Here is a 12,635-nt window from a genome sequence, read left to right on the forward strand (position 1 = left end):
TAAGTTGATAAGTTAAATATTAGTAAAGACGTACTTTTTCTCAACTTATTTTGATTTTTCATTTTTTTATTAATTTTAGATTTTAAATATATGTTTTTAAATGTTAAGTTAGTTTGAAAGTCATGAATTAAGATAATTATATTTAAAAATTATTTATTTTAGTTCATTTAAGTTAAAAAAAATTGACTTATAAGTAAAATTAACCGAACACTTACATTACTTATAAGTATTTATCTACTTATCACTTTTAAGGCACTTATTAATTTTAAGTTATAAGTTACTAATTTTAAGATTTCCAAACGGACAAATCTATATAATGGGACTGAAAATGTACTAGACAAAACTGAATTAATACCAAGAATTGAACTGAAAGAAACAGCTCAGATCAATAATTAACTACTCTACAACACACAACCTTCATTCAAGATGAAGCATTCGGTTATCATTAAGCAACACAAAACAAACGCCATCGAGAACATAACAGGGGTTAATTTCCATATAATACTTTGAAAATAAACTAGCTGTTAACAATCCTCCACAAACTGTTACATAATAGTTTGTAGACATCAGAGACAATGATATGTTTCTGAAACAGCAAATAACATAATACCAGGAGACACAAATGTCGTAAAAATATTAAAAATAAATACGTTATGATAATTATTCGCAACCATCATCAGATATAAGCAGCACCTCCAATACCACAGATCACAATCATTTCATTCATGTTATGTAGTTAAAATTGCATTGAGGAATTCTCCCAGGCAATATGTTGCAAGAAATTCGATATTGATGTTCAGTTGGCACGACTTCTAATAACATCAATGTCCATCTCAGTTGGATCAGTTGCTTGTAGCTCCACCTGAATTCCATCTAGTTCCCTCTTGAACCTGTCCTTGGAGCTAGCATAAATCATCTTGCTTCTAACACGTGCAGTATCGGGTGACCTTTATAAAGCAGAAAAAAGTTAGCAGTGATTAAAAGAAACACCTGCCTGAGTTTCAATGAGTTCTGAGTTTTACCATGCAATGAAAAATATTTTGCTTTTCTGACAATTCTCCGCAGTCACAAAATCAAAATCGTAAACAGCATAACGACATTCATCAGCAGGAAGACTTGCAGCAAAGTCATCGTAACTCAATGCTGGTTCACCGACCTTTTCAACAACAACTTGCTTTTGTTTCTCTTCAATCTTAAAAACTACAAATCTAAAGGTTCTCTTTGCCTTCAGATCCAAAAACCTTAATTTGCAATCATCATGCACAGCCATGCCAGAAGCAGCGTTGGCCTGTTAAATGGAACATGTTGTAAATTAAAACCATTTTAAAACCATTTTATCTCTAACCACAAGGCATATATTGTTTGTAAGAGATACATCTTCAAACATTACTAAAAGAAAAGTGAAGAATCAATACCAAAAACAATTTAACATCAGGGACTCACTTGCGACTAAACAAAGAAAACAATGCAAAATAATTCTATCAAAATTGCTAGCCAACTGGACATGCAGATACAATAATACTACAATTTGACGTGTACATTTTGACACATATTTTAGTTGCATTCCAATTTCTTGTTAAGAGGTCAAGGGCTGACCATAGATTTATAGTCCTGCTTAGTGTGGGATACAATAGCGGACATCCTTTCACATTTACAGACAGGAAATTGAGTTGGTGTCGGAATTAAAACTGGAGATGCATTTGGTCGATCCATTAACACATATGTATGTACAAATTTGATGCAACTGATTAGTAGTTTAAAGTTAAGTTAAAAATGTACAAATTACTTCAGATAGTGAGTGTGCAGAAGGTCTAAAAACAAAATATAATTTAGCACTAGTATATTACAAGTTCTGAAAGTAAGTTGTCAATACTTATCATTCGTAATCATTCATAAATTCATTCATCATTTCATATGTAGGAGTATACAATACAGATAAAAAAAATGACAAGAATCAGATAATGAATAAATGAGATTCAATGGGGAATTAATGAATATGTAAAATTAATCAGATCTGATGATAAAAAAGAACGGGAGATGAACAAGCTGAATTAATTATAAAGGAGATTCGGTTAGAAGATGAATCATCAAACATATATAGTATATTTATATCCATAAGAAACAAAAAATATAAAGTTGTAGATTATCATGGGGGTAGACAAGTAGAAAGGACTCACCATATTCAAGTAGTAGTAACGGAAACAAGATGTAATCGAAAGATTATAGGGGATGATGATCAATTATAGACACCAACTTCAGCTCAACTCTCGATGTTGACTGCAACACTTTTGCAAATGAAAATTACTTGTTTGGGGCATGCTAGGGTCTTAATTAATATTTATATATTTTTATTTTTATTTTATATAATTTTATTAAAATTATATATAAAAAAATTAAATACTAAATAATGATTATATTATTATGTTTTTATTGTGTATAATTCCAAGTTCAGTTTAAATAGTATATCATTGATGAGATCTTATTCATAAATAATAATGTAAATATTTGTTATTGGTGAAATTCGAACATCAAAACTTATATGCATATTTATAAATTATAATATAAATATTTGTTATTAACGGGATTCGAACCTCAGAATTTATATATATCCTTATAATAATAATAATATAAATGTTTACTGTTGACGGGATTCGAATTTGAGAACATGTGAAGTGTATTTTTTAATATTTAAATCTGACGGCTCTTATTATTTGATGAAGAAGATCCGACGTGATGAAAATGGATAACCAAAATAAAGGGTTAACCAAAGTGGAGTGTATTTTTTAGTATTTAAATCCGACGACTCTTATTATTTGATGAAGAAGATCCGACGGTCGTGATGGAAAGAGATAACCAAAATAAAGGATTAACCAAATTACAAATTATAGCTCATTCCGATTATTACGGTACATTATGGTATAGGTATATAGCAGTACAGTATGGTATAGGTATGTAGCGAACCTGCTCCGCCTCTCTACCTTTGCCTTCAATTAAATTTTTTAAAGTGTTTTGTGAATTTCATTTTATAATCCAATTATTTATTATATTTAATTTTTACTAAAGTAATATATTTAATTTAATAAATTAAATATTTTAATATTTTATTAAACATATTCGATTAATGTTCTGATTAATCATTTTGATTAATCACAGATTTTCCTATTAATTATTATAAAATATTTTTATCGCCTAATTTCGATTCCCGTATTTATACGGATATATTATACATTAAAATTAAAATAAATTTATAATAATTATTAAGTAACATTCGAAAAAATAGAGGAATTACGCTAGTATGTACTCCCTCCGTCCCACTTTCCACTGAATTATTTACATACTTTTGCCTCATACTTGACACGCACTTTAAGGCTATTATAAAATATAGTTCTATAATTTTTTTTAGAATTTTCTTTTTCTGTATAAAATTTTAAATATTATATTTTTATTTAAAGGAAAAAAATATTTAAAATTATTTAGCGAACCATATTTTACGGGAATCTTAAAATGCGTGTCAATCCCCCGTCCCCCAATATAAACAACCCACCGGGACGGAGGGAGTATATTTTAATGATAGAATTGTAAATATGTAATAAACTTTTGCACTTATAAAAATATATTTTTCATAAATTTATTACTAAAAATAATATGACCCCATTAAAATAAATAAATGTTGTACTGTACTCTGCAGCTCGGTCCTGGAATGCAATCTCGGTTGTGGCGCCACGTCTTTATGATGCGCGCGCACACACGATTCTATCCTATCCTTCAAGTCAAACCAGCGTTATCCTCACTTTATAGTTTCTCCGCCCCAATTTTGAATGTTACTCCGTCTCGTTTTAGTTCTTACATTTCCTTTTATAAAAGTTAAATTGATCAATTTTTGATCAAATATTAAATATTATTTTTATATTATTTTAAAAAACTAAAAATTATATATTAAAGTAGATTAAATCTACTTTTCGGTGATATAATTTTTTTATTTTATTCAATTATAAATTATTAATAAACTTCGGTTAAACTTAGGTCAATTTGACCGACACAAATCTAAATATGACAATTAAAATGGGATGGATGAGTATCTCTAAAGTCTGAATTTTAGTATTTCCTATTTTTTTTATTTGTCACTTTAATTTTTGCACACATTTCAATGTATTTAACCGGTTTGTTAAAATTATTATTTGTAAAATTTTCTTTTTGTAAATAAAAGTAAACAACTTATATTTTAATTCGCAAAAAGAAAAATGTTTAAAATAATATTTTTAACTAACCGATCAAAATATATTGAAATGTGTGCAAAAGTCAAAGCGACAAATAAAAAAAATAGAGAGAGTATCTGAACATCTCTTCGGTTGCTTTGACCTTATAATTAAACTTAAAAAATCAAAACAAAAATTGAATAAAATATATACAACCAAAACTTTAATTCACAAAAAGAAATTAAAAAAAATTAAATTTTGCTATATAATTAAAGCACCTAAAAATATGTATCAAACATTAAAACGTTAAATATTAAAAAATGGAGGAAGTACAATAACACATTGTTGAATTCCAAGTGATTTTATTTTTATATTTTTGAACAAAAGGATATAAATTTCGAAGCATGTTCTGCGATGAGTGAGGACACCGGTTTTGGGATTGTTTTTCTTTTATATGCTTTGGGATATTTGATAAAATATAGAGAGAACATAGAAAAATAAAAAGATAAAAATAATATAATTTGTTTTGATTACAATAAGATGAGCTTATATACCCGGATCTAACTTAAATAAGAAGACGAAGAAGATCGCGTAATTTTCATTAGACTAAAATCAATTATAGAAAAGTTAGCACATCTGGTCTGCAATGTATTGTTTATATATATGAGACAAAAGAAATAACCAACTTATAACAAACTATCTAGCTCGCAGAGTGAGCTGGATAATCAGTGAAGTAAGCATGACATAATCTAATATCCCCCTCTCAAGCTTGAGGTGAAATAGTGAGAAGACCAAACTTGTTCGCGAATAATTGATGTTGAGTAAGAGTAAGATACTTGGTAAAAATATCAGCCAGAACAAAAGTTCGAATATGCTGAATATTGATAAACCGAGAATCTACAAAATCTCTAATGAAATGACGATAAACTTTGAGACGCTTAATACGTTTTTGAAAGATATTATTTTCAACAATGTACTTGACAGACAAATTGTCACAAAACAAATATTTGAGAAGAATAATAGAAACCTTTAAATCTTGGAGCAAACTATGAAGCCAAACAGGTTCACTGGTAGTATAGCTTGTTAGGAGTTGTCCCACATCATTTGTGAGAGGGACAGTTTGCTAAAATATAAACAGTCAGCTAACTCCAATTAGTATGAGATCTTTTGGGAGGTGCCCAAAAACAACCCCGTGCGGGTTCGGCCCAAAGCGGACAATATCATACTAATGTGGAGTTAGACTTGCTCAGTAAAGCCCAACAAGTGGTATCAGAGCTATGGTTGTGACGGTCCATAACAATCTCACGTGTGCTCTAGAAGTGATCTAGGAAGAGGTAGATGGGCTTGCCCCAGAATGAGCTCAAGGAAAAGGCAGACGGGCCTTCCAGTATGGGCCTAGGGGGAGCAGATAGCCAGATGGACTTTCAGTATGGGTCGAGGGGGAGCCTGGTCACACTAAAGGAGGCAGAATCGACAGGTGTCGGGTCCGATGTGTGAAGGGGGAGATTGTTAGGAGTTGTCCCACATCGTTTGTGGGAGGGGCAGTTTGCTAGAATATAAGCAGCCAGCTAACTCCAATTAGTATGAGGCCTTTTGGGAGGTGCCCAAAAACAAACCCGTGCGGGCTCGGCCCAAAGCGGACAATATCATACTAATGTGGAGTTAGGCTTGCTCAGTAAAGCCCAACATAGCTCATGGCTCTATACTCAGTCTCGCAATTACTTTTAAAAGTTGTCTTTTATTTCTTTGTTTTTCGATAAACAAGTGCAGAATCAAGAAAAATAGCATAACTGAAAGAGATTTAGCATAATAGGGATAACTACCCCAATCTGCATCACAAAAGGCCTTAAAAAATAGAAGATTGTTTGAAGGATAGAACAAGCCAAGACTGATAGTACCTTTCAGATACTTTAAGACATGTATAGCAGTAGTAAGATGAGAAGCACAAGGAGCGTTAAGAAATTGAGTCAATTGTTGTATAGCATAAAAAATATCAGGCTTGGTCATGTTCAGATATAAAAGTTTCCCAATGATTCTCCTATAACATTCAGGATCATATAAGTACTCACCATATATATCTGTCAATTGAAGATTGGAGGCAAAAGTTGTACAAACACTGTTACAATTTTTCATATCAGCATCGCTCAATAGATCAAGAATGTACTTTATCTGATTATACCATAAACAGGTATATGGATTTCAATGCCGATAAAATACTTCAAATAGCCAAGATCTTTGATAATAAAAAAAATCATGTAATGACTGTATAACCCATTACATAACAGACAAGGAAGATCCAGTAATCACCAAATCATTCACATATGCTATTACCATAGTAAACTAATCATTAGAATCAAGCCCGGTGAACAATGAGTAATCCTAAGTAGATTGAGTAAAACTAATGCTCAATAAATGTTTGCACCGTTCAACATTTCATTGTCTAGCAGCTTATCTTAAACCATATAATGATCTCTTTAGTCTGCAAAATAAACCAGGATGAGGCAATCGATAACCCGGTGGAGGCTGTATATAAATTTCTTCTTCCACATAGCCATAGCCATTATTTATATCCAACTAGAGTAAATCTTAATTCATAGCAGCATCGAGTTGTAAACTTAGCCACATGACTAAATGTATGCTTAAAATCCTTATTTTTGATCTACTTGCAAGGTGCCATCATGATTTAATTTTGTCTTATATACCCACTTACAACCTATAGCAGATTTATCAAGTGGAAAAGAAGTAAGATCCCTAATTTTTATAATTTTCAAGAGCTTGTATTTCTTGATTCATAACCTCTACCCATTTGAAATCTTGTTGGGCTTGAGCAAAAGAACAAGGCTTATGAATAGCAAAAATATTTTCTAAAGAAATAAGGGAAGAATCATCTAAATAAGATAAAGGATCCTCAGTAAACACATTAAATGATGTACTAATAGCTTTAGTGAATTTAGGTAAAGTATCGGAAACCACAAAATCATCAAATTTCTTAGGTATGACAGAAATTCTAGTTGATTTTCTGACTGTTTGAGAAAAAATGATGAGAACTATATCCAAATTGTTAGAAGAAGAAGAAGAAGAAGGTAAAGAACTAAGAGAACCAAACTAATTTGATGATGAGGTTTCTGGAACATCAAAAATATGAGGATTAAAAATTTGAGGTATGGATGAAAATTATGATCTGAAAAAAATAGTATCAGATGAATAAGATGGATTAACAAGTGGAAGACTTTCAGACTGAATGTTTCTAATATAATCAGGGTGGATAGGGAAAATATTTTCCTTAAACACCACATCTCTAATAAGAATGATCTTATGATCTTCTAAGTCATACAATTTGTATCCTTTGTAACCGAAAATATATTCCAAAGATATACATTTATTTGCTCTTGGTTGAAATTTATCAGGAGATTTAAAAGTAATGTAACACAAATATCCCACAACTCTCAAAACTGAATAGTCTGGAAAAAAATCATGAGAATTTAATATGATGGTTTTCGTTCTAACACAGAAGAAGGAAGAAGATTGATGAGATGTGGAAGTCAACAAACATTAACCTCAAAATTTTGATGATAAATGAGCATGAAGTCTAAGAGTCCTAGCAGTATCCAGCAAATACCTATAATTTCTTTCAACTTTTTCATTTGGCTAGTAACTCAAGGAAGACCCTTTCGATGAATGATATCATTATCTTGAAACAATTTAGAATAAAATTCTTGGACAAATTCTTTCTCATTATTTGTCCTAATTGTTTTAACAGAAGTCTTGAAATGGTTATTAACACAAGCAAATGCAGAGATGATAAAAGGCACTTGCAACTTATTTTGAATCAAATATGTTCAAGTAACCCTTGATGATCATCCAAAATGGTAAGAAAATATTTTGCTTTAGACAAAGCAGGGTTTTTAAGGAATTCAAAGGTCAATATGAATCAAATCAAAACATGCATCGACAATGAAACTAGATACATGAAAAGGCATTTTATGATGCTTAGTAAGTAAACACACAAACTTCACAATAAAAATTATTTACATTCTGAATTGTTCAGACAAAGGTAAATGTAAGAGATTAGACATGGATATATGATAAAGTCTAGCATAAAACAAAGCAAACTGTTATTCCCTAACATACAACAAGAATTACAGAAGGGGGGTTGAATGTAATTCTGGCTACTTTTTCTGATTTTAAAACAGTTCTAACTCGATAAATATAACAGTGTTTGATTAGCAATTGTGCGGAATAAAACGATGATAGAAATCAAAACACTAAGTAATAAAAATAAGAGCTTTTAAAACTTTCTGGTGGATTTGAAAGTATCCACCATATATATATATATATATATATATATATATATATATATCAAATAAGAACCCTGTGAAGCTTGGATAGCTCACAACTGCTTACAAGTTTGAACAACTAAACTACAGAGAAATGCTTACAAGATATAGCTTGATATGTTTCTCTGAAAATGTATCTGCTTAGTTCGATAGTTGTTCTACTTTCTACACTTGGTTTATATATCACCAAGTATACATGATAATAAGACAAGATAATAAAATAAAATATATCTAGTCTAACTTCATGTTACTTCACTACTCTATTCCAGCATCTTTGAATATCTTCATAATTGCATGGAAATGCTAATACTTCTTTGTTCTTAAATTCCTGCTTAACAGGCTGCCACATTCCTTTTTCAAATACCCAACGCATGTGACTGTGTTGTCACTGTCAACAGATATTTGAATTTGATCATCCGTCAGGTACATGTTTGTCATCCGTCGAGAAGCTTTGTTGATCATCCGTCGGGTAGCTTTGTTGATCATCCGTCGGGTAGCTATTTGTCACTTGACTCCATTTCACTTATACAAGATTATAAGACATCTCATATTTATAATTAATCAACCTATTCTGCATATCCACTAGTAGTCAACATGACTCATATACTCCTACATAATCTACACAAAGTTGTTTGCAGAAATGTGCTACAATTCTTATTATTACATAAGCTACTCACTCGATGGATGTTAATCTGTCATCCGTCGGGACTGTAAGGTTTATCCGTCGGGACTATATTAGATCATCCGCGAGTGCTACAAAATTCACTAAGTTAAATCTACTAAAGTGATTTGTTTAACTTATCATCAAGTTCACAACATATTCCTAACAATCTCCCCCAATATATGTCTACTAGAATTGTAGCCATAAATTAAGAGAAACTTGATGATAACAAAACACCCTAAAAACACAGATTAAAAAATAGTAGATAAAACTGATTAGTGCTACAATATTTACTGAAAATTGAACAAAGCAAAGTGTACAAAGATTTGCTCACAATCATTATCAAGGTGCTCCTCTAGTCTGAGCAGATAAATCTATTTCCTTGATTATCTGGATTTCTTCCCAAGCCTCCTGTTGTTCTCTTCTATCTGATTCCAGAGTTGTCTGTGGAATTCAAGTTCATCAGCTTCAGATAAATCCAATATTTCTTGCATTTCCAAAAGAGTCTCATTTGCTAGAGATGCTCAGTTGGTCATCCAGTCTGAAGAATCTTCTAACTCCCTTATCATCCATGAATTCCATCAGCCAATAAGGTCTCAAATGCACCCTCTTTCCTGTAAAGGGAATAGACAGAGTTTTTAGAAGTGCATCTTTGGCTCTATTACTCCTTAGTTCCTCTATTTTCTTTAGGACTATTCTCCTTGCAGTCACATTAAATCCAAAGTTCTTCTTGAAGGATTAATAGACCTTTATCAGTACGGATTGGCTTTCTTGAAGAATCTTGTGAAGTGGCCATGTGATCTCTTTCCCTCCCTTGTACTTGAACACTAGCCTTTTAGGAAGATGTCTGTAAGCATCAATCCCTCTTACTTCTTCCAATTCTTCCAAGTAGAGGTTTATTTCAGAGAACTTCTTGATGTCACAGATGTATAAGAGACTTTCCTTGTTGACTGTGGGTTGAGATTTGGTTAGGGTCTTGGATCTAAGAGTCACATGCCTCACTTTCTTGATTGCTCTAGTCTTTGTTTTCTTTGGCTTATTAAAGATAGGAAAGTTTAGTTCAGGAATTGGCAAACTATCCCAGTCTACTGGCTCATCCTTTGGAATTATGGGCTTACCATGAATATTCCTAGTTGGATCCACCACCTTGAATTCTTCAACTACCATTGAGGGTTTTGATGTCTGAGTTGAAGTTGTCGACTTTTTAGGAAAATAATCTTCCATTTCCTCATCACTAAAGTCCAATTTTCTTTTAGAGGGAAGCTTGTATCTGAATCTTCTTTTCTATTATGGTACATCTTGCACTTTCTGATCTTAAGGTTCAGCAATTACAGATGGTTGTACAAAACTCTATTGCAGTCTTCACAGCTTGAAGTTTGGCCAAGATAGCAGCTTGATCCTTCTTTTGTTTGAGATTCTTAGCATCTAAGGCAACCTGCTTCTTTTCTTGCCTGATTCTTTCTTTCTCTTCCTTCTTAGCTTCTACAAACAGAGGGTGTCCAGCCACCACACAAATTTCTTTACCATTTCTGTAGATTTTGGCAATTCTTCTTTTAAGTGCTGAATTAGTAGGATCTTTAAAAAATACAATTGACCTAGCCAACAGCTTCTTCTCATCTGGCCTAGGTGTCTCAAACACAGTATCCATAGGATTTTTGTCTGAGAGCTTTGAGTAGTTTCTTTTAGGCTCTAGGACCAGATTTGCCTTTGGAGATTTGATGCAAGAAGTATGACCCTTTTCCAGATAATTCAAACTCATCTCATTCACAGAAATCTGCTTGACTTTAGAGTGATGATTAAAGATTTTGTCTGATTTCTGATTTGGTCCAAATTTCCTGTTGAATTTCTTCATCTATTCTCATCCATTTTTTTAGTTCCTTCTCAGCTGCTGCTACATCAATCTTTAGCAGTTTGTCATTTGATTCCAGTTTTGCTGCTGCCAGATTTATGATGTTAATGCTGTCTATAGCTGGTGGCTTAGTGAAAGCAATTATTGGCACAATTACTTTGCTGACTTGAATGTTGAGCTATTTCTCCCCCTCACTTGATGAGCCTTTCTCCCTCTTTTTGTTAACATCAAGTTATTGAGTGGAAGGGAGTTGAGCAGCCACCAACTGTTGGAGTAGAGCAGTCTGAGTTTCTTGGTTAGCAAGTATCTTGGCCATTGACTTCTATACATCAGATAATCTAGAGTCCATGACCTCAAACTTTCTATTGAGATCAGCTTCCTTCCTAAATTTCTGAGCTATCTCAGTCATGGTGGTTCCAGGAAGTCTAGCATCCAACCTTGCTATGAAATCCTATTTTACTTCAGAAACTTCTTGCTTGATTTCATCCACACTTTGACTGTGTTGGAGAGCTTGAATCTTATGCAGCTGAAGAGCTTCAAGATGTGCTGTCAATAGTCTCTTTATGCTGGTATTTGTAGATGCTTGAATGGCTGTTTGGGTGTCATGAATGAGCTTGAATAGTGTGGATTAGAGATGTGAGTAGGAACAATCTTTAGTTAGCATCTGTAACACCCCCAAATCCGGGGTCGGGGATCCGGGTTGTCACGAGTTCCATTTCCCTTAATAACACCTAATTCTTGATAAACAATCATCTACTGCGTACTGTGACCCCACAATATACACACACACACCACAAGTTATAGTCTCAGAGATGAATACCAAAAAAAATAACACAAGTCATTTTATTCCACAATTATAAGTCATTACACCTCAAAAGGGTTTCTGAATAAATTTACATATTATTTGCCATTATTACAATTCATAAATGTACATAAGTCTGGTACAACAAAAGTTGAAAGCCTAGCCTATTGGTAGTTCCTACCTCAGCTACAACGGCATCAACGCCTATAGGAAACTGCGGAACGTTTTCTATCTGCTCACGAATTGGGAGCTTGGTCCTGTTCATCATGTCTATCTGTTGTTGTGTGATGAAAGAAGAAAGCAAGGGTGAGCAACAAGCCCACCGAAATAATATGTATAATAATTAACAATATTTGAGCATTCTCATAGTACTCATGAAAGTCTTGGTCAAGAAGAAATGAACCAAGCTGATATCTTAACGCGACCAAGTCACAAAATATTCAGTATATATATACCTATATACTTTTCACAATCCTTGAAATCCTCTGACATGTATAATATACACAGAGTTCCAGATTATAACTGTATAAAAATATCGTTGCAAGGTGATCTCATATATCTAACCTTGTCTCAACGTGTTTGTTAAAATCTCTGTCATGCATAAGATAATCATTAACCAGATATAAGTTGAAAAGATGAAGTTACAAGATACTCCAATATACTTATATCTTTTCCGGATACTACTTGAACTACCACCGTTCAAGGTATCATCAGTTTCAAAAGTTCATCACATAGATGAGACTACAAGATAAGACCTGAATAGATTCAATCTTTGAAATATCATTGAATG

At 32.5% G+C, this 12,635-nt stretch overlaps 1 protein-coding gene across 1 annotated transcript; it reads right to left on the minus strand.

Annotated features, from left to right (window-relative positions):
• Positions 1-472: 472 nt before the first annotated feature.
• Positions 473-2,311, minus strand: LOC141720603 (actin-depolymerizing factor 4). Its single transcript, XM_074523104.1, has 3 exons — positions 2,178-2,311; positions 1,023-1,288; positions 473-947 (listed from the first exon to the last, which is right to left on the minus strand). Exons 1-3 carry the CDS (start codon positions 2,178-2,180, stop codon positions 797-799), a joined length of 420 nt encoding a protein of 139 aa, XP_074379205.1. The 5' UTR covers positions 2,181-2,311; the 3' UTR covers positions 473-796.
• Between the last annotated feature and the right edge of the window lie 10,324 nt (positions 2,312-12,635).

Source organism: Apium graveolens, chromosome 4, assembly GCF_009905375.1.
Source record: "Apium graveolens cultivar Ventura chromosome 4, ASM990537v1, whole genome shotgun sequence".
Taxonomy (NCBI): domain Eukaryota; kingdom Viridiplantae; phylum Streptophyta; class Magnoliopsida; order Apiales; family Apiaceae; genus Apium; species Apium graveolens.

Coding starts and splice junctions, on each gene's coding strand:
- LOC141720603 (XM_074523104.1), bottom strand. Junction 948..1,022: donor AAAATATTTTTCATTGCATG/GTAAAACTCAGA, acceptor TGCTTTATAAAG/GTCACCCGATACTGCACGTG.